This window comes from Macadamia integrifolia, unplaced genomic scaffold (genome assembly GCF_013358625.1).
Source record: "Macadamia integrifolia cultivar HAES 741 unplaced genomic scaffold, SCU_Mint_v3 scaffold1144, whole genome shotgun sequence".
Classification (NCBI taxonomy): Eukaryota; Viridiplantae; Streptophyta; class Magnoliopsida; order Proteales; family Proteaceae; genus Macadamia; species Macadamia integrifolia.
Genome location: NW_024868100.1, coordinates 20623 through 47341, shown reverse-complemented (window position 1 = coordinate 47341; position 26719 = coordinate 20623). Strand labels below are relative to the sequence as shown.

Below are 26719 nucleotides of genomic sequence, written 5' to 3'. Positions count from 1 at the left end.
TTTGTGTGTTTCAGCCATTTTCTGGAGGATGACCTTGATGTTTTTGTTAGCTGCTTCCATTGCCCCATTGGTCTGCAGCCTGTAGGTGGTAGAGCAATGTCTCTTTATATCAAACTTTGTGCTGATCTTGTCAGTTTTGCCCCAGAAATGGGATCCTTTATCCGGTATCAATTCTTGGGGCACTCCATATCGACATATGATATTTTCTTGGATGAACTTTTCTACCTTGGCATATGTGTGGACTGTATATGACTGAGCTTCTACCCATTTGGTGAAGTAATCAATAGCCACCAGGATGAACTCATGCATGTTGGATGCTTTGGGGTTGATCTTCCCTATGACGTCAATGCACCAAGTAGAGAATGGCTAGGGAGAACTGAGTGAGTACAATTCCGTTGGTGGGATGTATATGATATTGGCAAATATTTGACATTTATGACGTTTCTTGACAAAACCCACACAATCAGCTTCCATGATGTTCTAGTAGTATCCCAATCTAAGAATCTTCTTGGCTAGCATCTTGGCATTCATATGGGGTTCGCAAAGGCCTTGATGAATTTCCTCCATGATTGTTCTAGCTTGATCTTCATTTACACACAACAATTATATCCCATCATACGACCTCTTATATAAAAAGTCCCCTTGGAGAATGAATTGGGTAGCATTTCTCCTAAGGAATTTCTTTTCCCCATTTGTAGCTTCAACTGGATATTTCTTTTCCCTTATGAAGTCCATTATGTGTACAAACCAAGACCGGCCATCTATGGTGAGAGAGTTCACTGTATTTTTGTAAATGGGCTTGTTTCTTTGTTCTAAAAAGTATGGTCAGATCCAAACCATATGATTGCACTCTACCACGGAAGCCAAGGTTACAAGAGCATCGGCAAACCGGTTGTTATCCCTTTGGAAGTATTCAAATGAGATGTTCTCAAAGTGTCCAATGATCTCTTCCAGATGTTCTTGATACGTCTTCAGTTTCTCATCTCTGGTCTTTCACTTTCCTTGCGTTTGATAGATGACAATGTCTGAATCTCCATATACCTTGATCATTTTCACCCCAATGGTTAGAGCTATTTCCAGTCCCAAGGCACAAGCTCCATATTCAGTAATGTTGTTGGTACAGGGGAAGTCAGGGCGGAATGATGAAGACAAATAAAGGCCGTTTGGAGTGACAAGCAATATCCCTGCACCACATGTAACACCCTAATTTCATTTCCCTATCTTCCTTGTGGACAGGCAAGATACTAGGTAGAGAATGCCAATACGGGCATGGGCTAACATGTAAAATATACCTATAATAGGGGTTATGTGTAATAGAGAGTTGTTTAGATCAAACGGGTTGGTTTTAACCCAACCGATGGAAGAGCCCTAGGAATGACAGACATGCCTGTTAGCTTGGCGGAATCAGAATTTCTGATTCTATGGGCCCCCCACACACACACTTTAAGTATTTTGAAGATAGAACAAGTTAATATTACATATAAATAGAAGTTAGGAATAATTACATCATTAATTGTAATTATATATATATATATATAGCTAAGTCGGTTAAGAGAGGGATATAACAAGAGGAAAGGTTGGTTCAGCCTTTCTCTTTACTGATGAGAACAGAACGAAACCAAAAAAGGAAAAGGGAGAAAGAAGAAGAGAGAGAAAGAGACCACTGAATAGCAGCTCAAACCTCTATTGTACCTTGAGCAGCAAGCACAATACGAGAGAAAGAAGAAAAAAGAAAAGAGAAGTAAAGAAGAGGAGGAAGAAATCAAGAGAGAGATGTGAGGTTTTGGAACAACAACTGTTTGATTCTTCCTCAAGGTAAGAATCTAACCAATGTATGGACTGAAATGATAAAATTAAGGTTGAAGGATGATGCTTGGGTTAGCCGATTTGGTTGAATAGGGAATATTAAGCTGAAATCTGAAATTCAATATGACTTTAGGACTGAAATATTTATGATTATTGTCCTAAAGATGTGCATGGGAAGGATTTCTCAAAATCTGAAAATGGGATTTCACTAATTAAGGCCGAATAGGGTTGGAAGACTAAAATTTCTTCAAAATACTTAGAACAGAGACTTAATCTGTATTGAAGTGAAATTCCTTTTAAATTTTACAGCTTTGTGGTTTAGAGGCTCATGCAAGGGAAATCTAAGCTAAATTCGTTGCATGCAAGCTGAATTGAAGATGGAACACCAAATTAGTAAGTCAAAGCATTAGTACCCCATCTCTAATCAAGTAATTAACATTGGAATTCCTGGAATTAAAGCTAGAATTAAAGAAAACTAGTTGAATTTGAGGAAATTTGGAAATTCCTGCTGAATTCCATGCATAAATCAAGAAAATTAAGTATGAAAAATTGTGAATGGACTTGTAGAGAGTTGAATTTAGGTATTATAATGTTAATATGTGAATGGAACCTTAAAACAGAGGTGTATGCATGAAATACAGAGTTTAAATTCTGCAAAACACTGGCAGAATCGAAATTCTGTAGAAAAAGGATAGCAGGCAGGAGAACACAGGCAAGACGATTGGCTCTAGAGATCTCCAGCCTGTTGAGTTTTCAGAGGCTAGAAAGGCCACTGTATTGCCCTGTACCATACTGAACCTACTAAAGACATGAAATAAGAATAGTATAGCCCTTAATTGATGGTTTATCCATGGGCTTCAATCTTAGAAATTATGAAATTGAATAGGATTCTTACTTAAATAGAAATTTAATGAAAGGGAATGGGAATAAGAATAACCAATTAAATTAGACTAACAATACGAATTTGGTTATATACTTGATAACCTAAGTATGTTATGGAATAGGGAAATTGAATTGCAGTGCGGGAATCTACCCAACTCAAAGAAGTGATTGTTCTAACCCCGACTACCAGGTGAGTGGGTGCCTTGACCTTTCTTTTTGGAATGTTTCATATATTTTCCTTTTGCTTGTCTTCTATGTTCATGCATCAATTGGTTGTGGATGTGCATTATTTTCTTATTTTGAATATCTTAATGATGGATGGTGAACTAATGGACTTGAGATGTGTAAGGTAAGTCAAGTAAGGTTAGGACACGTGCAAGTGCCCATGAAATTGTGTGTGATTGTGGTTCTATGGATAAAATTCACAGTTGTAACTATGATATTGACGATCTCGGTGTTTGAATTTCAAAAGTAACCGCAAGCGTAAGGATCAGTGTAGTTAATGAGTCGAACACAAGGAGAGCAGCCACTTTACTTTAAGCTTCTTTTAGTAATGCGAATATTGACGATCTCGGTGTTTGAATTTCAAAAGTAACCGCAAGCGTAAGGATCAGTGTAGTTAATGAGTCGAACACAAGGAGAGCAGCCACTTTACTTTAAGCTTCTTTTAGTAATGCGAAAGTGTAACGATTGATTATGGTGATCTACTTCTAACTACCGTCCTAACATAAATACATCTAGAAATTTCCTAACCAACACATCTAGGGAAATTGGAATTGAAATTGAAATTAAAAACCTAATAATTTGTCATCTAGGAATTTAAATACTCAAACCATGCAATTAAAAAGCAAATAACTGAAAGTAAAAGTGCTGAAATAAAAATAAATAAAATAAAATGGGAATAAAGCTAAAAAGAGGCACACAGGTAGGTATCTCTACTTAGCCCGAGGGATGCTCCATAAATAATATGAGCTTCCCTACTTGACCAAAGAGTTACTATAAGGGCTTTCCTACTTGGCTTTAAGAGAAGGGATGCAATATAAATAGTCAAAGTAAAATGATGGTTCCATGGCTAGAGATGGGCAAAGCCAACGCATAATCTAGCCATGAACCGTGGGAAATGGAAAACAATAATATAAAACTGAAAATTTAAAACCTAAGATTTCACATATAAATGTGCTCATCAGAATTCTCCCACTCTTAGACTTTGCTAGTCCTCGAGCAAAGCAAAAAGAATATAAAAAGATAAACAACAAAAAAACCTAACTCACTTTTGTATGAATCATAGTTGCACTTAGCATGTGCAATAAGTCTTTAAACCACTAGGTTACCCCTAGAGGACGAGTTGTGTCTCGTGAGTGCTTACAGTGAATATACATCCAAAATTCAAAAAAAAAAAAATTCCAATCTTGGCTAAAGGTAAGGGCCATACCGATTCGGACAAAGGTAATTCCTCTTACACTTGATCTAGGGACCCCCAAATTTGAATTTTTATTATCCCATATCAATTCCAGGCACTAGCATATTTCTTAATTTGGAAATCACCTTGTTTCTTTCAAAACATCATTATCTTAAGCTAATACCACTTTTGAAGTAGTAGGGAACCAAGGATTAAGGCGTTGGAGTATTTTTTGACCAAACATGTTATCAAGGCATTGAAGACATTTACACATACTTTCCTTTTTTTTTTTTTTTAATAATAAACTCTATCCTACTCCACTACTGTTGGCTTGAATGACATGGTGGAACAAACACCAGACACCCAAGTTATTATATAGCTTTGCATTTTGAATATGCCCACATAGACAGTGATGCTAGAGTTCTTTCAGAAATTTCTTCCTTAAGAGTTTCGATCAAGACACCATGCTTCCTGAGACGCAATCCTTATCTAGTTCCAATAAAATTAACTTTTATATCACTTTCCACACTTCATTTAAAATTGTGTATTTGTTAACTCATGGCAATCTAGAAAGAAATTTTTAACTCCAAATCAAGAGTACAAGGAACCCACAGACTTAAACACAGTCCAACACCGTAAAATAAGGGTTTCTTATTTTTCAAAAGAGCGCCCCATCTTAAGACACATGCTTGTTTCTTTTTTCTCAACAAGGTTTTCATGTGTTCAAGATGGGTAACTTAATCAAAATTATTACTTTCTTACATCAAGCTACAGAATGGTATGATCATTAGCCAAAAATCAAAGTAGGACTTCATCCTTAGCAAGATAAAAAACAAAAAGAAAAACAAACACCAAAGAAAGAGAAAAAGCAAAAACAAAAAGAAACACCGGTTTCCCTCCCCCACACTTAAGTCATGCAATGTCCTTAATACATGGAAAGAATAAAAAGGAAAGACAATGCAAATGGGTCATACCAAAGTAAAAGTCATTTATGTAAAGAGGTTCATGGAGAGCCATGACCTCTTCTAGAGCAGAAGATGGCAACTCAATGAACGGCTTCAACTATTGACCATTAACCTCGAGAATTGCACCTGTACTAGGGTTCAGCACCTCAACAACACCAAAAGAAAAATAGTCTGCACAACATAAGGACCATCCCAGGGGGATCTCAACTTGCCTGAAAAAATATGCAACCTAGAACTGTTAAGCATAACCTTATCACCAGGTATGAAAGGCTTTCTAAGGATTTGTCTATCATGAAAAGCTGGTTTTACCTATATAAAAAAAAAGGCCTTGGTTTTTGCCTTATAAATCCTAGCATTGTCATGGGCATCATTGCGAAGCTCCTCCAACTCTACTAGTTGGAGTCCGCTACAAGTACTAATAGTAGGCAGAACAAAATTCAGCTTCTTTATAGCCCAAAAAGATCTATGCTCTAACTCAACTGAAAGATGGCATGCCTTCCCATACACAAGGTGGTAAGGAGTTTGTCCAAGATCAGTCTTGAAAGCAGTTCTGTGAGACCACAAGGCATCCATAAGTATAAGAGACCAATCCTTGTGCTTAGGGTTGATAATCTTTTTCAAAATTTGTTTAATCTGCCTATTGGATACCTCAGCCTGGCCACTAGTAGTTTGGGGATGACAAGGTGTAGCTAGCTTATGGGTGATCCGATATTTCTTCATGAGGGCCTCAAATGATCTATTACAAAAATGTAAAAAATGCTTGCCCCTCTCCAAAATGGGATAAATGATCCCATTATCCATCCATTGAAGTATGTCTTTTTGAATGGCTTCCTTCATCACTGGGTTAGCCCTTCTCTGGGGTTCCATTGAAGGTTTGGTGGACCCCTCAATGAGATAAATATGATGTTGAACAATAAAAGGGCTAATTCCTTTGATGCCAACTATGGTCCATCCTATGGCTTCCTTATTTCCTTTTAGAAGCTCAATCAACTGCTCCTCCTCACTTGAAGTCAAATTAGAAGCAATGATGACTGAAAGAGTGTGATCCTTACCTAAGAAAGAGTGTGATCCTTACCTGAGAAAGCATACTTAAGATTGGAGGGCGACTCCTTCAACTCAAGCTTAGGAGGTTCAACATTGGAAGGCTTAGGCATTAAGGTAAATAAGGGTCCAATGGGCTCTACAGGTGGTTGGAGACTCCAAACTTTAGGCATAATTCCCTCATCAAATTCACCCAATTGTTCCATACGCTTGAAATTCAGAATCAAAGTAAATATCAAAATAAGTCCTAATGGAATCTGGAATTTCTTGGAGCTTATGAACTTCCTTTTTATGGGGATTAGGTTACTTACCCAACCTAAAAACATTAAAATCCACATAAGTGTTTCCAAAAGAAACTTTTATGGTACCGTTCCTACAATTGATTATGGCATTACTGGTGGCAAGGAACGATCTACCAAGAATGATTGGGATCTGGTCATGAATGTTGACAACTGATTGGGTGTCTAAAACAATGAAATCAATAGGAAAAATAAATTCCCCCACCCTAAGTAATACATCCTCAATCATTTCTTTAAGAATCTTAACAGACCTATCAGCCAACTGAAGAGCAGTTCCAGTGGCTTTCAATTCTCCCAATCCTAGTTAATTATACACATAGTAAGGCAAAAGATTCACACTTGCACCAAGGTCAAGTAAGGCATGCTCAATGTAGGTGTTGTCTATGACATAAGCTATGGAAGGGCTCCTTAGATCCTTATACTTGGCTGCTATAGACTGAGTAATTATAAAACTAATGCTACCTGCCGAGAACGCCTTTTTGGGCACACTCCTGATACATTTGTGAGCACACAAATCTTTCAGAATGTTTGCATTGGCGGGGATTTGGGATATGACATCCAAAAGAGGGATGTTCATTATAAATTTTTTTCTGTGGAAGTAGTCTTCTTTTTCTTTACCAACCGATTAGGAAAGGGGATAGGAGGAACATAAAGACTGTTGGGGATTTACTCTTTTTCAGAAGAATCATATTTGGTTTTCTCAGCCAAATCATTTTTAGTTGATTTAGGTTCATCAGACGAACTAGAACAGGAGGCACACTTGTGTCCTCAACAGAAGGAGAGTTAATAGGAGTAATAGATAGGGGAGATTTAGGCACACTCTATTGGTACTCTTTACCACTCCTAAGGGCATAAATAACAGGATATTGGTTGGAGGGCCCTTGTTGGGTCTGACCTTGTACTACATTCAATGATACATTAGGTGGCGCTTTTGAACTAACAAGTTAATGCCTAGAGTTAAGACTCTGGTTGATTGGGTAAAGTTCCTTTCTCCCTCTCTCGCAAATTAAGACAATTTGGGTGAATTCTCTTGTAAGATTTTGATAGCTTATCATAAAAAGGGTTATATTTTTTTTCAAGTCACTCAATCTACTTGCCTCTCCAGTGTTGGTAAACCCAGGGGGTTGCTAATAAGATGATAGGTGAGGGGGCCTAGAAAAACTAGCCTAAGGTCCTACATTTGGCCTAGGCAAAGTATTTGGGGAAAAAGACTGTTGAGGTCGTTGGGGTCCTCATTGACCTTGATTATGGAAATTGGAAGGCCCTATTTGGTTCCTCTAGTTCCTAGAGAAATCTGAGTGATTTCTCCACCCTGGATTGTAAGTGTTACTATATAGATTATTTTGATATAAGGCATTAACACTGTCATTGGAAGTGCCCTCAGAGGTGTTGGGGCATTCTTCTATAACATTTTCAGGAGATTGGCACCAAGCACACATCTTATTCATATTGGTTGATTGTCGCACTCTAGGAACAATCGCCTCAATTCTTTTGTTTAGGTTATCCAAGTGAGCTTCCTTAGCTACTATCTCATACACAAAATATCATTTATCTCTTATGATTCTTTCACTCTCTTGGGATGATTTCCACTCACAGGTTTTGTCAGTTAAGTCAAGTAAGAATTCCCTTGCCTTTCATTCATCTGTAAAGAATGTGAATCCTTCTGGGCACATAGACTCTATCATTTGTTTAGTTGGGTAATCAATACTCTCATAAGTTATTTGACATAAATGCCATAAGTCTAGGCCATGGTGAGGGCATTCTTGGAGTAGATCTTTGAATCTCTCTTTAAGTTTGGAAAATGACTCATTAACCTTTTGCCTAAACTGAAGGATATCACTTCTAAGCTTATTGGTCTTGTGAGTTGGGAAAAACTTCTTGAGGAAAACAACTGTGGATTGTTCTCATGTGGTTATAGAATTTGTGGGTAACCCATACAACCACTTCTTAGCATGGTCTTTTAATGTAAAAGTGATGAACCTAAGCTTAACAGCATCATCAGAAAACTGTTGGATCTTAATTAGGACGCATACCTTTTCAAATTCCCTTAGAAATAGGTATGCATCCTCAGAGGTCAGCCCATAGAAGTGGGGCAACATAGTGATGTATTGAGATTTGAGCTCAAAATTATTGCCCTGGGCTTGTAATAGAACTATGTAGGAAGGTTGGGCTGATCTAGTAGGGTAGAACCTGTGTTTTAGAGATTTAGGAGGAGGGTTTTGTTGTTGGTCTAGGTCTCCCATAATGAAAGGTGTTGATGAGAGTATACGTATAAGATCCATATCTTGTTGGATTTCTTCTTTCTAACCGATTCATTGTATTACGTACCCACCCAACACTCAGCAACAGGACACTATCCATAACTAGAATAAGACTAGAACAAAAGAATGGAATTTTTTTTTTATTTTTTTTGGCTTTTTGTGAACTTACCAATAGGGATCCAGGGTTCCTCAATTTCTTAGGTACTGCTACAGAGTGAAACCTATCTTTATTATACTGAGGCTTGGATCTCCACTAATACAACTATTATTGCAAGTTGTTCTTCTTAAGAATTCAATAAATGATGAAAGAAAAAGAAAATAAAGCACTCCAATTTACCAAAAGCAAGGAAAAAATAACATGAAACTGTCTCCCTAGCAATGACGATAAAAACTTGTTTGAGATTTAAAAGTAACCACAAGCGTACGGATCAATGTAGCTAACAGGTCGAACACAAGGAGAACAACCACTTTATTTTAGGTTTTTTTTAGTAATGTGAAGGTGTAATGATTGATTATGGTGATCTACTTTTAACTACCGTCCTAACATAAATGCATCTAGAAATGTCCTAACCAACACATCTAGGGAAATTGTAATTGAAATTGAAATTAAAAACCTAACCATTCGTCATCTAGGAATTTAAAAATTCAAACTACGCAATTAAAAAGAAATAATTGAAAGTAAAAGTGTTGAAAAGTAAATAAATAAAATAAAAACGGGAATAAAGCTAGAGAGAGGCACACAAGTAGGTATCTCTACTTAGCCCAAGGGATGCATCATAAATAATATGAGTTTCCCTATTTGACCAGAGAGTTACTCTTACAAAGGGCTTTTCTACTTGGCTTTAGAGAGAGGAATGCAATATAAATAATCAAAGTAAAAGGATGGTTGCATGGCTAGAGAGGGGCAAAGCCAACACATAATCTTGTCATGAACCTTAGGGGAAAAGGAAAGTAATAATGTAAAACTGAAAATTTAAAACCTGATTTAAGAATTATGCGTAGCAAGAAGAGGGGATGAGAGGGGATGAGAAGACTTATGTAGAAGCCTACTTACCTGAACTTCGATACTTAAACTTGAAAACTTAGTTGAAATTTGAAATACTACCAGCCCTAAAAACCAGATCTGAATTGAACTAAATCTAAAATTACTAGACCTAGAGAAAACAAATCTAGAAAAGAAAAACTAAACTTGAAAGAGATACTCTACAACTTGTTCTTATCACCTAGAACTGGAAATTAAAATTATTACACCTTTAAAAAACTTGAACAATAAAATAAAAGGCTTCCATTAATCAAAATAAAAGACTTGTATTAATAAAAAAAAAAAGATTATAAAAGCACTTGCATAAAAAATTAAGACAAAGAATTAAAGAGAAAAAAAGAGCACATCTAAAAACCTAGAAGAAGAAAGGAGGAGAGGAAGAGAGGCTTCATCCCCACAAAATTAGATTTGCACATCATACAAATAGAAAACGAATTCTCATACCTCTCTTTTATTATATATTATAATGAAAATATAAATAAAAAAAATAGTAAAATGGAATATGTTCCACTAATGTAATGGAGTTGAAGAGTTCCACTCTAACCGCATAAGAAAGGCATGACGAGGGTGAAATGTGGATCCCAATGCCTAGCTGCTCCCATCATTTTATGGCACATTCCTTCCTTGTGTCATTCAAAAGTAGGGACCACACCCCCACCTTCCAAAAAAAAAAAAACCTAAGTTAAAGTTGCGGAGCCTCACAAACATAGTGAAGGAAAACTTTGTAAAAAAAAAAAAAAGAAAGAAAGAAAAAATCTGCCAATATTATTGGGCAAAAGAAACCTCACCCTTTTGATCGGCCATCTTTGATACTCCTTCACTAGAAGCAACCCACCTAGATTTACATAGAACTTCAATGCCATAGATAGTGGATCATTTTCTTTCAATCGGTGGTAAAATTCATCACTCTTTTCTAGGTTCACAAACCCCTATAGGGTTTTTGCACCTTTCCCAAGAAACCTTCATGATACCCCATATGGGTATTTTAAGCACCCAATCACTATGGGTGTAGGGAAATTCAGTCCTAAAATTTTTTAGCTACATAGGCTGAGATTTCAACTCACTACAAGAAAAATGGTCAATTGCTACACTTTTTTTAATACGGTAACTATATACCATGGTAATTGAGAACATATACTACGGTATAAATGTACCATTATATAAAATCATCATATACGATAGACTAAAATATCCGTAGTATTTAGTGAGTATATACTACGGTAAAATAATACCATTGTAAAAGATTATATGATATGACGGTTAAATTTTCCCATAGTATATTTTTAATTATATACGACAGGGTCGCAATATCCGTAGTATCTACTTAATTTATACGGTGGTATTATAAATTCCGTAGTATCTAGTTAGTATATACTACGGTAAAATAATACCATTGTAAAAGGTAATCTTATATGACGGTTACATTTTACCTTAGTATATTTTTAATTATATATGACAGGGTTACAATATCCGTAGTATATACTTAATTTATACGGCGGTTTTATAAATTCTATAGTATCTGGTTAGCATATAATACGGTAAAATGTTTCCGTAGTATATAGTAAATTATATATAATATTCGTAGTACAAGTAGATACCTAACTTATACGACATTGTTAAAACTTCCGTAGTGTTTAATATATTTTATACGATGGGAGTTAGTGGAGGGTAGTATATAGTTAATTATATACGACACTTAAAATTATCCGTAGTATATGCTCTCGTAAGTAAAGTAAAATACATTTCCCGCTAAACCGTTCACCCCGAAAATGCATAATAAGGTGGGTTTCTCTCCCACTATGTCTCTCCACATTCCCCTTCAAGATACGATCTCATTCAATCAAACCTTGGAGAAAAATAGCGGCGACGGTGAGGTTCTGAGTTTTCCGCAGTTGCAGGTTCTGAGATTTTGCTGAGAAGGATTTTTCCACAGTTGCAAGTTCTTTGATTCTTCCGCCGTTGCAAGTTCTTTGTGATTCATCCGCCGTTGCAGTTTTCCGCCTTCGGAAATCGGCTACCCTTTTGATTCTCTTTTCTGCCGTTGCAGGTTCCATTTTGATGCTCTGTTAGCGTAAGTAGTAAATAATTATTATTTATTCTCATCTTTTGTTTTCTTCTTCTACCTTTATTCTACCTTTAGATATCCAGCTTGCTCGTCGGATTAGGGCCGAGCATGCTTGAAATGTGTCTATTTGATCAACTAGTGAATGACTTAATGGCACTGTACAGTGAAGGGTTATGTGGCCTAGGTTTTTGAAAGTGGGGTTTTAACTGGTGGGGGAGATATCTTTTCTCGCTAATTTTATGAGCTCAATGAAATTTCCGATTTTGGGATAAGTACTCTTTTTTTTTTTTTTGAGAAAGTTCTATTAGATCCAAGAAAACAAACCTTAAAGAGCAGGGTAACAGGCAAAAAGAAGATATAACCACTGAAATAACTCACATCTCTCATCTAATATTTGGAAATGTTAATTTGTTTGTAATTTCTTTTTTTGCTTCCCTTCATTTCCTCTGCCATTGTAGATTAAATGATGAGCTTAATTTCAAGTCTTGAAAGCTCAATAGTGGCTTCTGAAGAAACACTCTGTAACTCTAGTTATATGAATATGAAGCATTCAATTATGTTTCTAGAAATGAAAACTCAGTTATTCAAATGGCTTTGTAAAGGCGTTCAATGGTTATTTCCTTTTGATTCCAAAACTTGGTCTTTACTGTAGTATAGAGAGAATTTTGACTTGTTTATTGACCACTCTTGTAGATAGTCTCCTAATATGTTCTTAATTTATGTGTTAGCATAGATGTTCCTAATATGTTCTTAATCAGGGAGGCAGGGATGGTGAGATCATCCTCCTCCTCCTCTCTCTCTCTTACCAGACCCCAATGTGACCAATACTGTCTGTATTACTTGTAGAATTTAATTGGAACAGAGATAGAGGATTTGGGTGGCTGACACAAGTAGTTGGGATAAGGCTTAGTTGACTTGATCATTAGTTGATGTTGAGTTTTTAATCTTATAAAATGAAATGTCGGATCAGCAAATATTGTGATCGACCACAAACATGATCTGTGCCATGTCTTAACTTCTAATAACCTCTACTTCCAGGTTTCTACATTCACTCCCCCTTCCTTTCCACGATGGCCCTTTGTGCAGCCATAACTCTGATTAATGCATTTGTGGATTTTGGGTTCCTTAGTACTTTCACTTAGCATTGAACTTTGTGATAGTTTCACAACGAGAGTTTTCTGAAAGTCAGAAAAGTAAGTTGTTTCAATTGATCAAATAATACCAAAAATCCAAACCAAGCATTTGTATGTTAGCTTTGTTTCTGATGAAGGTAACTTTCATTCAGATTCACAAGCTTTTGTCTTGTAGTTGCTATGAATTGTGGTTCAAGCTACTTTCCATATATTTTATCGAATTTGATTACTGAGAAAATTTACTTTCTAACTTGCTATGACCAAATTAATTTTACTGAAAATTACTTGTCTCCTTTTCTTCATTTCTAAAATTTCATGTTTCACTTCTCCTAACAGGATAGGTAATTGATATTTGACAGATCATATTATTATGTCAGTTATATGCAAGCTTTACTTTGTGTATATAACCTCAGGAACTGGAATTATTTTCCTTCAAGGAAGGAAGGAGCAGCATTTTTCCCAACTTTGGCTGCTACAGGCCTTGGAGATTGGTTTGGAGGCTTCTTGTATTCATCTGGACAGCAGGCTAATGAAGCTGTTCAGGACCAGCTGTCAGCACTCGATCAGTGTTACCAGGTTGAATTTTGTGTTAGTTATATTTGCATTTAATATTGGAAGATCAAATGATCAATACATAGTGCTCTGACTGTTTGTTGTTTATTCATTTTCCCAGTTTAGTGGTTATCTTTGGGGCAGGGCTTGTCACCAGCCTATCCCCTTGTACATTAAGTGTATTACCACTTACCCTTGGTTACATCAGTAAGCATTATTTGACCCTGAAATCTGATTGCAGTGTGTTTTCATTTCTTTTTTCATGGTCCATGCTGATTTGAGGTATTGTTGGAAATCATCCAGGAGCATTTGGCTCTGGGAAAAGCCGAGCTGAGGTAACAACTCTCATTAACAAATTTGACCACTTTTCATATTCTTTCTGTAGTCTTAGACTCCTAGTTTCCCCTGTGTTTTTCCTGCTTACTGAGTTTCTCAGAGAAAACTTTCATTTCCATCTTTAGTCAGGCTAATTAAACTCTTCAACCAAACTAATGCTTTTGGTAGATTGTTGGGGATTCAGTTGCATTCTCATTGGGATTGGCAACAACATTAGCGATCTTAGGAATAACTGCCTCTTTCGCTGGCAAGGCTTATGGACAGATTGGGCAGGGGCTACCTGTGGCTGCCTCTGGCTTGGCTGTCATCATGGGCTTGAATCTTCTGGAGGTAATTAGCCATTCGGACATAATTAGGGATTATTTTTGTTGTTGACTCATTATGTTCTCCATTTTTTTTTTTTTGGTTGATTTCCAATGATTATTTTAAATATTTTGGAGTAATTGAAATTTAAGCAAACATTGTTCTCTATTTTAGTATGAAATTGTTTTAAAGAATCTTCATCCATCATTTTCGGATGGTATTTTCTGGTGGAAATCTCTGATTTCTCTGCCCTCAAAGGAGTAACTTTCTACTGGCAAAGTAACAAGTCATAAGACAGTTTTGAGTTATGGCCTTTGAGACGGTAAAGGTGCAATTACTGATTTATCACCTTATTGAAAGTCTAGAAATTATTTGTGTCTTCATGTATACACCTATATATTTCTCTGAAATTTCCTAAATGATATTGACGGTCTATTTTTGAATTTCAGTTAAAATACCATCCTGTTTGATTTTATTCTAGTCCCTGTGACTAGTTTTATAAGGTTCATGTTGGTGGCTATTGGTGCAGATTATTGAAATACAGCTTCCCTCATTATTCAACAATTTTGACCCCCGTGCTGCTGCAGCTAACTTCCCTTCAAGTAATTCACCCTTCCTTGATTGGAAGTTTCCTTAGGAAGAACTACTTCCATTCCTTAAAGAGGGAAAAAAAACAGAGAATTGAATTGAAATGCTAACTTCTGTTTTCCCCCTCAACTCATAATTCTTTAGATTAAGATGTAAAAGTTGTTTGGGTCTCACAGTTGGCTTTCAGTCCCAAACGTTTCATTCCTTCTTACACCTATGGTGTGAGCTTCTACCTCAGCACGATTTGACATCAATGAGGACAGAATTAATTACACAGTATCCACCAAAACATATATGTATGTGTTGTCTGTCTTCTGCCTCTCCTTACAACTAAAAAACACTCTCTCTCTCTCTCTCTCTCTCTCTCCTTGATAGCCATCCACTTTTCTCATATTATAATTTCCAAAACACCCAAACTTAGGAAGTATTTAAATGTGAATATGACTAGACTATACCAAAATGGGCTTGTTCCAAAACTGAAGCTACAAATTTTATATAAAAAATCTTTAAAATGGTAATGTACTTGAACAATTAATTCCTTGTGTACTCTTACACCTTCCACTTGTATAATCAAATCAACCCCATTTTTAGGTTACTCCAAACATTTTACTATCTACAAACAACATTATTATCAAATTAGATGGTATTAAGTGGGTGTTAGTTGCAGTTAATATTTTATGCATGCATTCCTCTTTATCATAAATTACTATTATTATTTTTTTTAAATTGTTTTTCTGTTTACCAGTATTTAAGAGGTTGCTGGGTGAATATGAGTGAGATTCTAATTTCAAAGAAAATCTGGGTAAGATGCATTTGAAGTTTTGAACTGAACATTAATAGGAACTAGTCGTTAGAAGGAATATCCATACATCCTTCATTGAATTAAATTTTGGTTGGACTTTAACTGTGGAGCTCTTCTAAAACCAAAAATATAGCTTCTCTGTCATTGTGTGCCTATGCATTCCCAATGGTAATAAATATCTTGGTGTGCGTAATTATCGAATAGCCATTTCAGGACCCAGCAAGAGAGACTTTACTTTTTTCTCTCTCATCCCTAATTGGAAGGTTCAAAGTCTCAGCCCTTCCAAGTCCTTTTCTGTGGAACACTGAGGATCAGCCCAGATTGAATTTTATTACAGTAGTATCTCAATTAAAACTGTGAGTGAACTGCAGATGCTTGGAAGTATTATCTCTATATATTGGTGCCTGTTGGTTCATCTGTAAGTGGTTTTCTTTCTGATGAGGATTAATCACTATGGTCTTTAAGTTCATTGGATCTTGTGCAGTCATCCCCTTCCCGGGATATTGCTCTTCTTCCAGCTTTTGATAAGAGGTTTTATTGTTAAGAGTCATCTTATTTTACACAACTAAATATTTCTCTCTTTCTTTTCCTTATTCCAACCCTTGTTTTTCAGTTGAGTTTCTGTTTCCTTCTTGCTTTCTTTAAACTAATTTTACCTTCAAAATTACAAATTGTTGAAGCTTGAAACAGATGGAATTTTATTCATTCTCCTCAAATTTAAAACCAACTCATGTCTGCTTCAATTCACCAGTTGTGGTCGAAGGGAAGCAAAGTGTGGAGAGAGTATGGTCACTACATAGTTTTTTTGCTTGGGATATGCCCAATATTTTTTTTCGTGGATGTTTTATTACAGGGATTATTATTACAAGGATTTTTTATGTAATTATAATTATTTAAAAAAATATATATACTATTAACGATGGGACTATATTTCCGTAGTAAAAATAATTTTTTACAACACTTCCAAGCATCCGTTGTATATATTGCCATTTTGCGACGGAATATTTCTATAGTAAAAGAGACTTTTATTACGGTATTGTACTCCGTAGTAATAAATTTTTTTATACTACAGTAACTTACCGTCGTTTAAATGTGATTTTAAGCTACGGCATAATAATTCTGTAGTTAATAACCTAAACCTACGCATTCCATAATTCCGTCGTAAACAAATACGACGGCAATCTTAACGACGGTTATGCGACGGATAATGATCATCGTATATATTTCAATTGCTACGGTATAGATTGTTAACTACGAAAAATTTCTGTAATAAAAAGGCAAATTTGTTGTAGTGACTATACATCTCATATCGGCTGATTTGTAATGGGATCAATGGATTCCAAAACCATAGCTATATATTAAAAAGAATTGGCTTGGTGGGGTGGGATGGGCTGGGCCGAGCCGGTCTGGGCCTCAATCCCGCCTCTCTATTAACCAGGTTTGGGATCAGCTAAGATCATGCAATTTCATATCCTAGGGCACACATAGGATCAGTTGAGGTTTACTTTTGGTTTTTCACTCTTGGGCCCATATGAGGTTCAATTTGCCCAAAGTATCAATGGAACCCAATCTAATCCGACCTTGCATTTAATTTTTTCAGCCCAGGCCCGAAGTTTTCTATTGGTTGGAAATAAACCCACCCAATTGCCAAATACATCAAGAATCAAATCTAATTCAATGTGAGAAAGTACATAAAAAGATTAATGGAAGGAGGACTCTCCCAAGGTCAGCTATCTAGAAGAGGAAGACCATCTCTATATAACTCTGTTCAATTGCACAACATGAAGTCTCCTATTTCAATTCATTGTTTTTTTTTTCTTAAGGCTGCGTTTGGTTACAAGGGAAATGGGAAAGGGAAGGGAAGGGAAGGGAAGTGAAGTGAAGCGAAGGGAAGGAATGTTTTTCCCATTTTGAGTTGTTTGGTTGCAACAAAAGTGAAGTGAAATTACAATTTCTTGCAACTTCCATGGCATAATCTCAGATTGAAGTTCATATGAAGAGTTTAATTACATTTATCAATCATGGAATACAAATCCAGAAATTTGGGTCTCAATTTCACGGCAACAAAATTCTCCCAACATAATCATAATAAATGTCCGGAGAAAATGAATTTTTGTAATGTCTATAAACCTATAATCTTCCGAGAAGGCAAAGAATGTACAGATATAAACAGAGCAAAATTATAGTTCTTGCAACTTCCATGGCATAATCTCAGATCGAAACTCGATGAACATTTAATCACAATTATCAATCATAATTTCATCATCCCACGATAGTGGTGGAGGCAAATTTAAATAAGGAATTTTAGGTATCGATCTCACAGCCTCACCCTATGATGATGAATTCTCTTGTGCTTCTTGTTTTTGTAGCTTCTTCTTCTCCTTGATCTCTACCTTCACCACAACAGCCCAATCAACATTGGATCTTGGTAAGACGAATTGGGTCTTTTGTAAAACCTCTGCATCGATGATCTTCTTGGGTTCTATGTGCAAGGTGGAGCGTTTCTTTCTTGGTGTTTGATCATTGACAATTGTTCACCTGGGCAGCTTCTTAGCTTCGAGCTTAGATGGGTTTTTTTCAAACAAGAATTCATGGAGGTGGAGTTCTGCAACATCAAATAATGCATTGAATTTCTTCCAGGAGCCCTCGAATTTGACACTTCGATTCATAGTTTCTCTTCGTTTCTTCATGTTTGCTGGGTTTTAGCTTAATTCGGAAGAAAAGAAATTTAAAAGAAAGAAATCCAGAGAACTGAGCTAGGAGACGAAGGGATTCGAGAAATGAGAGAGCTTTGGAGAGATCATTGTGAGAGAATTGAAAGAGGTTGCGAGTTGCAACTGAGAGATTTTGTTCTTGATTTGGTTCCTTATGGAGTCTTCTTAGATGACTGACAACTTCCTCCTTTGTTGTCCTCAAAATTCAACTTCGTTTGAAGCACATCTGTTGCTTGTGGCTCTGAGTGAAGAGAGAGAGATTGTCTAAGATGAGAGTTGCAAGCAGGGTGAGAGAGAGAGAGATCGTCTGCCATGAGTGGGGTGAGAGTTGCGAGAGAGAGAGAGAGAGAGAGAGAGAGTAGGATTTTATTTTTTTCTTCCTATTTTGGTGGGGAAATAAAAAGGGAATTTTATTGTATAAGTGAAATTGTTTTTACATGTAAAATATATTTTCCTTGCAATCAAACATCTAAAAGTTATTTCCCCTGGGAAAAAAATTCCACTTTACATAAAAATTTGCATTCCCCTTGCAACCAAACGAAGCCTAAGAAAATTTTTATTCCATGATCAATCCAGTTTAATTAGGGGTCTTTAGATCACTGATCATAGGGCATATCCATAACAAATAGATATACAATTAATCAAGAAGATGTCGAGACTTTTACCAAAAAAACAGGAGGGGACACGGTACTCCGCCTTAGGAAGTGAAGTCTCGTGATCAAATCTTCGCCTACACTTAACTTCTTGGGGCCACCGCACAAGAGTTCCATCTTAGACTGACCCGATCCTGTGTAAGCGGTATCACAGTGACCCTAGGGATTAGTTAGGTCAAAGATCCAGACACTCTGGGTATCAAAAAAAAAAAAAGAGAAGACTTGGTGTCATGCCGGAAGAGAACTGCAGGCTCCCAAGAGGTCACGAGTTCAATTCTCTTGGTTAAGGCATCCCTCTTTCCCCCCTCCCTACCTCTAGTAGTTGTAGTTGCATTTTCACTTGTGACGCACGGTAATTCCTATCTTTGGATGGTTTTATCACGAAAGTTTCAAACATCTAGTTTTACCATGTGAAAGAGTGATGTGGTAATTTATATCATTTCATAACTAGGATATGCCACATTGGTCAATTGAAAATTTTTATACTGAATTCAAATCATAATCCCATCATGTATTGCTATTATCTATTATATTTGAGCTTCATCCTTTATTTTCAAATATTTTTCAAAAGTTTGACCTTAATTTTGGTTTAATTTTTCATATGACTAAGTATAGACCCTAGCCTTTCCTGTCCTGCAACATGCAGTTCCTGATCTTCCACCTGTGAGATACAAGGGATGGACAAAAATATTTTCTAAATTGGTGGGTGGTGGGGGAACCATTCCTCTTATAATCTTATAAAACAATGTATTATTTCCTAAAGTAACATTGCCAATGCCAAAGTACAATAATATATATTTATTGTCCACTTTCTTGAGGGTAAAAAAATGTTTCAACTTCGTTGTCCCCTTATTGGAATCTAAGAAAATTTAAACAAATCCTACGATCATCAATGGTTTCCCTGACTCTGAAAAGCAAAAACATAAAAGAGTGGGAAGGAAGTAGAAAGCAAGATGGCCCTTTAGAGCCTTATCTATGCTTGATGTTATCATTCAATGCTCCTGGCCAATGAATATGGTTCTCATTGTCTGGTTGAAGTTGAGGACTTTGGACCCTGCCTTCCCAACCATTTACAAAGATTTTCTTTAACAAAAAGACTATCAAACTTCAAATGCTAATTAGTGTGGTTTAGACTTAGACCCCAGCAAGATCAAATTGACTTTCTTTCAAAAATTCCCACTACACAGTGGTGTGTCTTATCCAATCCACTTTCACTTTGGCATTCATTCCAATGGCACAAACATCACTAGAAAGTACTAAACATGACTGGAAGCACCAATTAATCAGACATTCAAACATTAATATGTATAAATCCACCACCAACAACTTGGTTGAGTTTCCAAAGTGGATTTATGGTGTTTATCTTTACCCTAATAATAATTGGAATCTTGAAAAATCACATACATGGCTTCTTGTGTACCAAGTTGCCTTTCCTCCACAAAAAGTCTCTCTTTGTGTGCAGAGCTCGCTCTATGGACCCACTTGTACCTTTCAAGATAAGAATCCTATGTTCTTATATATTAATGAAGAGAAAAAGTTCCTCACATGCCATACCAGTGTATTATGACCCCCTATATATATATATATATTTAATTATTATTATTTCTTTTTCTTATCTTGATGATGTGGGACCATGTGGATATACCATTACCTACACCATCATTGGTGTGGTGTGGGAGATTCACCTCATACTCGTGGGAAACCCTCTCACATTATTGTATTAATTTTATGGAGGAGGGTTCCCTACAAAGCCCGTGTGTAGTTTCAACCAAAGGAAGGGGGTATTATAAGAAAACCCTTGAAACAAAGAGGGGTATGTAGGGTATTTTCATGGGGAGGGGGAATAGTAATATGCTTGGAGGTAAGGCTGTAATAGGGTCAGGTTGGGCTGGGCTTTTGATAACCTCCGGCCAACCTTGAATCCCCTTAGTTGGGCCCATGCCCAGGCCGATCTTGACTCAAGTCCTCAAAAATCCAACCCTAATTGTCCTTATGGCCGGACTAAACCTGATTGACCTAACCATGTGGAGGGGGAAGGGAAGTGCAAAAGTTGGGCTTGGCTGGGGAGAAGAGGAAGAAGGAAGGGCAGTCTGACCCTAACTTAGGGCCATGAGTTCCTACCTTGATCCACCCTTAATTAAGGCCAGGGTATCTTAGCCCAAGCCCTATTCAGGTTTAGGGCGGGCTCGAGACGACAAGCCCATACTTGCACATGTAGTTGGAGGTGTGCAGTTTCATTTTTGTCCTAGGGTAGTGGGAAACTTTTCCCCTAAATTTATTTTTGAGAAAAAACTAAATATTACTATACTTTGAGGCTTTAAGTGGCTTGCCGTGTCGTCTATACACCCACATTGTTTGTAAAGATTTAGCTAAAAAAAGTTATGTAGTAAAGTTTTTTGGGTGTAAAGCAATTGAGAGTTATATAAGTGCCATTAGATTTCATTACATGAGTATATAACATCTTTGTCATGGAGTGGTTTTTTCAAACACATCGATTATGGATTTCATAGATGGTACAAATATATGTTACGTGATAGGTCAGATGAGGTTGAAATTTTCATATTAGATCCCATGTAACTTACTCACAAACGTCAGGCTGAAGGGAATTAGCCAAATGAAAAAATAAAACTTTAATGATAGAAATAATCTGTTGGTAACCGTGGTAGTTACAACTTTAAGTTAATCTCTCTTTTATGTTCAACATCATATGTGCCTTTGCAATCTTAGGGATTGAAATGCCATTTCACTTGGAGTATAATAGAAGAAAAAAAAAAGTTAAAAACTTATCAGACTTTGGCCTTAGTAACATAATTCCATAAAAATAGTTTTTAGAGGTCAGCTAGGAAACTGATCGGAAGTGGTTGGTACTGGTAGAACTCTTGGTTGGAGATGTAGTTTTGCTGCTAAAAAGAAAGAGAGGGGAAGAAATTTTCAGTAATAATTTGGTTGTACTGTTTGAAAATATAATGAGTTTGGTCGGAATTTGGTGTGGACTACTCAATTTTTTTTTTTTTTTGGAGAGAGAGAGAGAGAAATATTTCCATATTTGCTATTATGATTACTCCCAATCGATTTTTCTTATCAGGGGAAAAATGAAGCTTGAAAGAGTTTTTTCATACATCGGTCCCATATCAGTCATATAGGGGTTGATCCTACATCAGTTTCTAAAAAAAGAGAATTGATGTGTTTATGCCTTTTCGTATGCATCTACCGATGTGTCGTAGAGTTGATATGGTCTTGGGTCCCCCCACCTTGTAAGTTGATAGGGTTATGGTAGGTTATCAGTTTGGCCTTGACGGCTCAACCTGCCTTGGCCCGCCCTAAGCCCGAACCCTATCTAACTCGGTTATGAGGGTCAACTCAGCCCTATTTAACCCTGATCTATTCTTGTGTTTAATAATAGTGTTTCCCTTCTCCTAGGCCCACCTCATGTGTTACACAAGCATTACACAAGTTTTTTGTATGACTTCAACCCACATCATGTACCTGTATGACTTCAACCCAAATCATGTCTTACATAAGCCACATAATTTTATCTATTGAGCTAAGACGACCAAATGGCCAAACTATTTCCCCCATTTTTTTACATTGGATGTCATTGTGTCTCATATCATGTATAGATATGGACTTTAGATATAGTAGTAATCATGAAATATTGGGCGTGTCTAGTTTCTGGAGGGATAGGGTGCCAGGCGATTAATAGGTCTATCTTGTATCCAAATTGACAACTTTACTTGCTGTAAATTTATGAATTAGGCGTAGATAAGGGTAAGTATAGGCTTAAAATTTGTGACCCTTTGTAGGGAAAATAAAATTACAGAACAAGGGTCAACTCGGCCCAAACCTGAGCTCAATAGGGTTGGGCCTGAGTGTGAATAAGGTAGGGTTGGGTTGGGCCTGGATTGAGTTTTGGGCACCTAGGGTTGGGTTGGGGTTTTAAGAAACTTGGCTCAGCCCAGCTTTGTTTCATCCCTAGTTTATGGGGTTGAGCTCTTTTAGACCCTTATGATATGGTATAAGAGCCGGTTGTGACTCACATGCTATGGGCATATTTTCAGCAAGATTCGTGATATGTATTCAAGCAAGAAGTCTAGCATTGTTGAATGAAATACTGAAAAAAATTGAGTTGTTGCCCATGACAACCACCGTATTTGTGCACCCAGAGCAACCGACAAGGGAGAAGAAAAAAAAGAAGAAGAAGAGGAAGGTACAATTCACCACTTTCTTCAAGAAAATGTTTATAGCTACAATTGGATTCGCACGCCGTCAGATGACCATTTCGATTTCATTCATTGAAAATTTTCCTATCAAAATATGAAATCCTAGTTGTTTTTGAGGATAAGGATAGTTTATGGGGAGTGAATGAAACATGCATAGACAAACTAGCTTTTACCACTTTATGTTTCATTATGTGAGTTGTGAGTTGTGATTAGTGAAAGTTTTATAAATAGTGGGAAATGTTTAATTAGTTATTAACAATTATAGGATAAGTTAAAGGAGTGGCAGGTGGGTAGTTGTGGTAGTCACAATTGTACGTGTATTTATTTGATTAAAATGTTAAAGTAGGAGGGGAGACTTGGATAAATTGGTTCCTACATTTTTTCTCTTGAGAGAGAGAAGGTCATGGCTTCCTCCGTAAAGTCGAGAGTTGGGCCACATCCTAATTAGCCAAACCTCATAATTTTCCCTATTTTTTCTCCTCCCTCTCTCTCTCTCTCTCTTTATTCGTGTCTATATCAGTGGTATCAGTATAACTGATCCCCAGCCTAACCCATGAGCGGAAGAGGCGACCTTGTGCTAGAGTGAGAGCCGCTAGAAAAAGAATACTTAATTCGGAGTGGACCGCCATTGACATCTGGTTCAGAAACGTGGTGGTATATTATGATCACATATATCAGCCACATGGGGGACTGATCCTACATCGGTTTCCAAAGGAAATTAATGTGGGTTGATATGGTCTTGGGTCCCTGCCCCTTGTACGTCGATTTATGGGTTGAGTTCTTCCAAGCTCGTATCAGACACAATTTTTTTTCTTAGAATTAATTAAAAGAAGAATAACCAAACTACTTTCACAAAAGAAGAAATATTTTCTGAATGAATGGTTTAATCTTCACCCGCTTGCCTGACTGATGCTAAGAACTTTACTACCGTTTGGTAAATGACTGACTGGTTTCATCTTCATTAGCTTGCTGTAGAATAGCATTCAAGTCTGGTTCGATCCATGAAAACCCCAATCTCCTTTTGTCATGAAGAGAATGCCACTGCAAATAATAGTAGTGGGGTCTTAAGGCCAACAGATCTATACAACGATTAACCATACATAGAAAAATTCTTTGATGGAAAGTTGGAAGATCAGAGTTTCTTACGAAATTACATTTTCAGACACTTTACCTAAGCGAGACACATCATCCTAAGGGGGATAAACATAGTATGGTTACAATGTCTGATCTTGGTTACAAACAAACACACCGTTAATAATAAACTGAAAAAACTGAAGCATACCAAAATGATGGATGACTAAAAATATGAAGGGATATCAATAGGACACATATGCATAGGGGTATGGTATATGATTGATAGTCTGAGTATAAAACAATGGTCAAATTTAGCAAATTATCCTTTTCACATGGCATACACACACTAGGAGGACTAAAGTAAAGTCAAGAGGATATTTCTTGACTTTACATGTGGCTGATCCAAATCATTTCATAGATATCCAAGGTTGCATTTGCAACATTAGCCTTCCAAATGGCACTAGGTTTTGAGGTGAGTGTTGATTATGCAATCAAATGGAAGGTACGGGTTTGATAATTTTTTTAAACTTCAACTCTCGTTTAATCATTGTTGTGCTTTTGGTAGGAAAATTGACCAATGATGAGATGGAATATGGTCCTTTATCAAATGGATCCATCCTTGTTCTTAATAAATTATTGGACTAATCCGGTGTTAAAAGTATAGTTTTATTATCCTTTTTTTTTTTTTTACTTAGGGCGTTCACATCTTTGACCCGATTAGTCCATGGGGTCACCATGATACAACTTACATAGGATCGGGTCAGTCCGAGATGGAAATTCTCGTGCGGTGGTCCCAAGAAGTTAGGTGCAACGGCAAATGTTTGATCACGAGACCTCGCTTCCTGAGACAGAGGTTTCATTACCTCACAATAGTTAGAAAAACATTAATAAAATAGTTAAAGAAACATTTATAAAATAAAATAGTTAGAGATATTATTTGGAAGAAAGATTTTTTTCTGGAAGTGTGCCTCCCACTCCAGCACTCCTATGTTTGAATCTCTCCTCCTCCTTGTAAAATGACCTTCCTACCCCCCATAAATTGAACCAAAAGACTTGTGAAAAAACAAGAGCCATGCTCTCGGGCAGAGAACACCCCTTTTTTATTTTTATTTTGGATAAATAATTATTGAATCTTACCCTAGCTTGACTTAATTTTTGACTAGGTTGCATTAGCTATCTCAATTAAGAAGAAAACATACAAGGGGAATTTACTCTCACTCCCCTACACTTGGCCTATATTTACTAAAACTCCCTATTTTTTACTCTTTTTCTGATACTCCCCTGCTTTTTGATTTTTACATCTTTCTCTCCCCTGATCTTTTTAAATACCCAGATTACCCTTTCTTTTCACTTGTAACATATTACACTTTTTTCAAATTGATTGGTTCTAAATATGGTTTGAACCAAACTAGTAACAAGTTTTATTTCATCAAATCATCAAGGATATTGCAAATTCAAAAAAGAATAATTTTGTATCCGAGCTATATCTATATCGGTATCATATGTTCCAATCGGATACCACACGTTTTTTTTTTTTTTTTTTTTTTTTAATCCATAAAAGCATGTGTTGCAACCCTAACGGGGAATGTAACATTGAGATTATTGATATGAATTAGTATCAGCTGAGACTGTTACCAATCTAATACTGATAAAAAAATAGATTGCTAAATTTGTGATGATGGTTGAGGAAAAAAAATAATAAATAAATAAACAACATCCTGATGATTGGATGAGAAGAAATGAGTAATAATAATAATAATAATAATAATAATAATAATAATAATAATAATAATAATAATAATAATAATAATAATAATAATAATATCTTTAGGGACACATCGACTATGTCAATATCCTTGATGATCAGATGTGACAAAACTTGTAAGTGGTTTGGTTCAAATCATATTTTAAACTAGTCAATTTAAAAAAAAATGTAATAGGTTATAGGTGAAAATGAGGGCTAATTTGGGTATTTAAAAAGAGCAAGGGAGAAAAAGATGTAAAAATAAAAAAGCAGGGGAGTATCAGAAAAAAATTAAAAGCTATGGGAGTTTTAGTAAATATAGATCAAGTGTAGGGGAGTGATAGTAAATTTCCCAACATACAATCCTTACCAAAAAAAAAAAAAAAACGTACCATTAATCAGTTGGGTAAAAATCACATTTCCAAAAAACGATATTTTATTAGCTACTTTCATTGTGCACATGGAATGATAAATTTAATAATTTTAACCATTGGATGGATAATACAATGCATACATGATTTAGATTAGCAATGTATCAAATTTCATATTCTAATCCAATAAAAAATCTTTCTATTTATTGGTATGCATCCCATGTGTAAAATGAATAGCTAAAGAATAAATGTCCTCAATTAGTAAGTTTGTAGCCCAATCTAACGCAAAAGCCATCTGATTAAGTTCAACAGTCATTGATTCATAGTCAGAGAAGATAATCAAATACCGAAATTGCAAACTCCAAGAAAGAAGATGTTGGGGTTCCATGCGTAAGGCGGAATTAATAACCTTACATTGGAAGTGGATAGTCTAATGTGGAGACTTATAAGTACTTGGGCGTCCTCTCCT

General features: G+C 36.3%; 1 protein-coding gene and 1 non-coding gene across 9 annotated transcripts; both read left to right on the top strand.

Moving 5' to 3' along the window:
* The first annotated feature begins 1576 nt into the window (after positions 1-1576).
* Positions 1577-16430, top strand: LOC122062905 (cytochrome c-type biogenesis ccda-like chloroplastic protein). 8 transcript variants are annotated; one of them, XM_042626584.1, is made up of 8 exons: positions 1577-1815; positions 2116-2199; positions 2811-2878; positions 13335-13455; positions 13557-13652; positions 13749-13780; positions 13950-14111; positions 14614-16430. In XM_042626584.1, exons 2-8 carry the CDS (start codon positions 2166-2168, stop codon positions 14719-14721), a joined length of 621 nt encoding a protein of 206 aa, XP_042482518.1. In that variant the 5' UTR covers positions 1577-1815; positions 2116-2165; the 3' UTR covers positions 14722-16430. The 8 variants fall into 8 exon arrangements, 7 of the variants coding, with proteins under 7 accessions (XP_042482518.1, XP_042482515.1, XP_042482517.1 ...); XM_042626581.1 differs by having other exon boundaries at positions 1578-1815; positions 13335-13469; positions 13567-13652; XM_042626583.1 differs by having other exon boundaries at positions 1578-1815; positions 13331-13469; positions 13567-13652.
* On the top strand, positions 8136-8242 carry LOC122062910. Its single transcript, XR_006135134.1, has one exon. It is a non-coding gene; the product is annotated as a small nucleolar RNA R71 (small nucleolar RNA).
* Positions 16431-26719: the final 10289 nt, after the last annotated feature.

What these genes read in the sequence shown, in the direction of transcription:
- LOC122062905 (XM_042626584.1), top strand. Translation starts at nt 2,166, where the DNA reads ATGCAAGCTGAATTGAAGATGGAACACCAAATTA. An exon ending in GGACCAGCTGTCAGCACTCG is followed by an intron (nt 13,456 to 13,556) that starts ATCAGTGTTACC and finishes TGTTGTTTATTC; the next exon opens with ATTTTCCCAGTTTAGTGGTT. An exon ending in ACTTACCCTTGGTTACATCA is followed by an intron (nt 13,653 to 13,748) that starts GTAAGCATTATT and finishes GAAATCATCCAG; the next exon opens with GAGCATTTGGCTCTGGGAAA.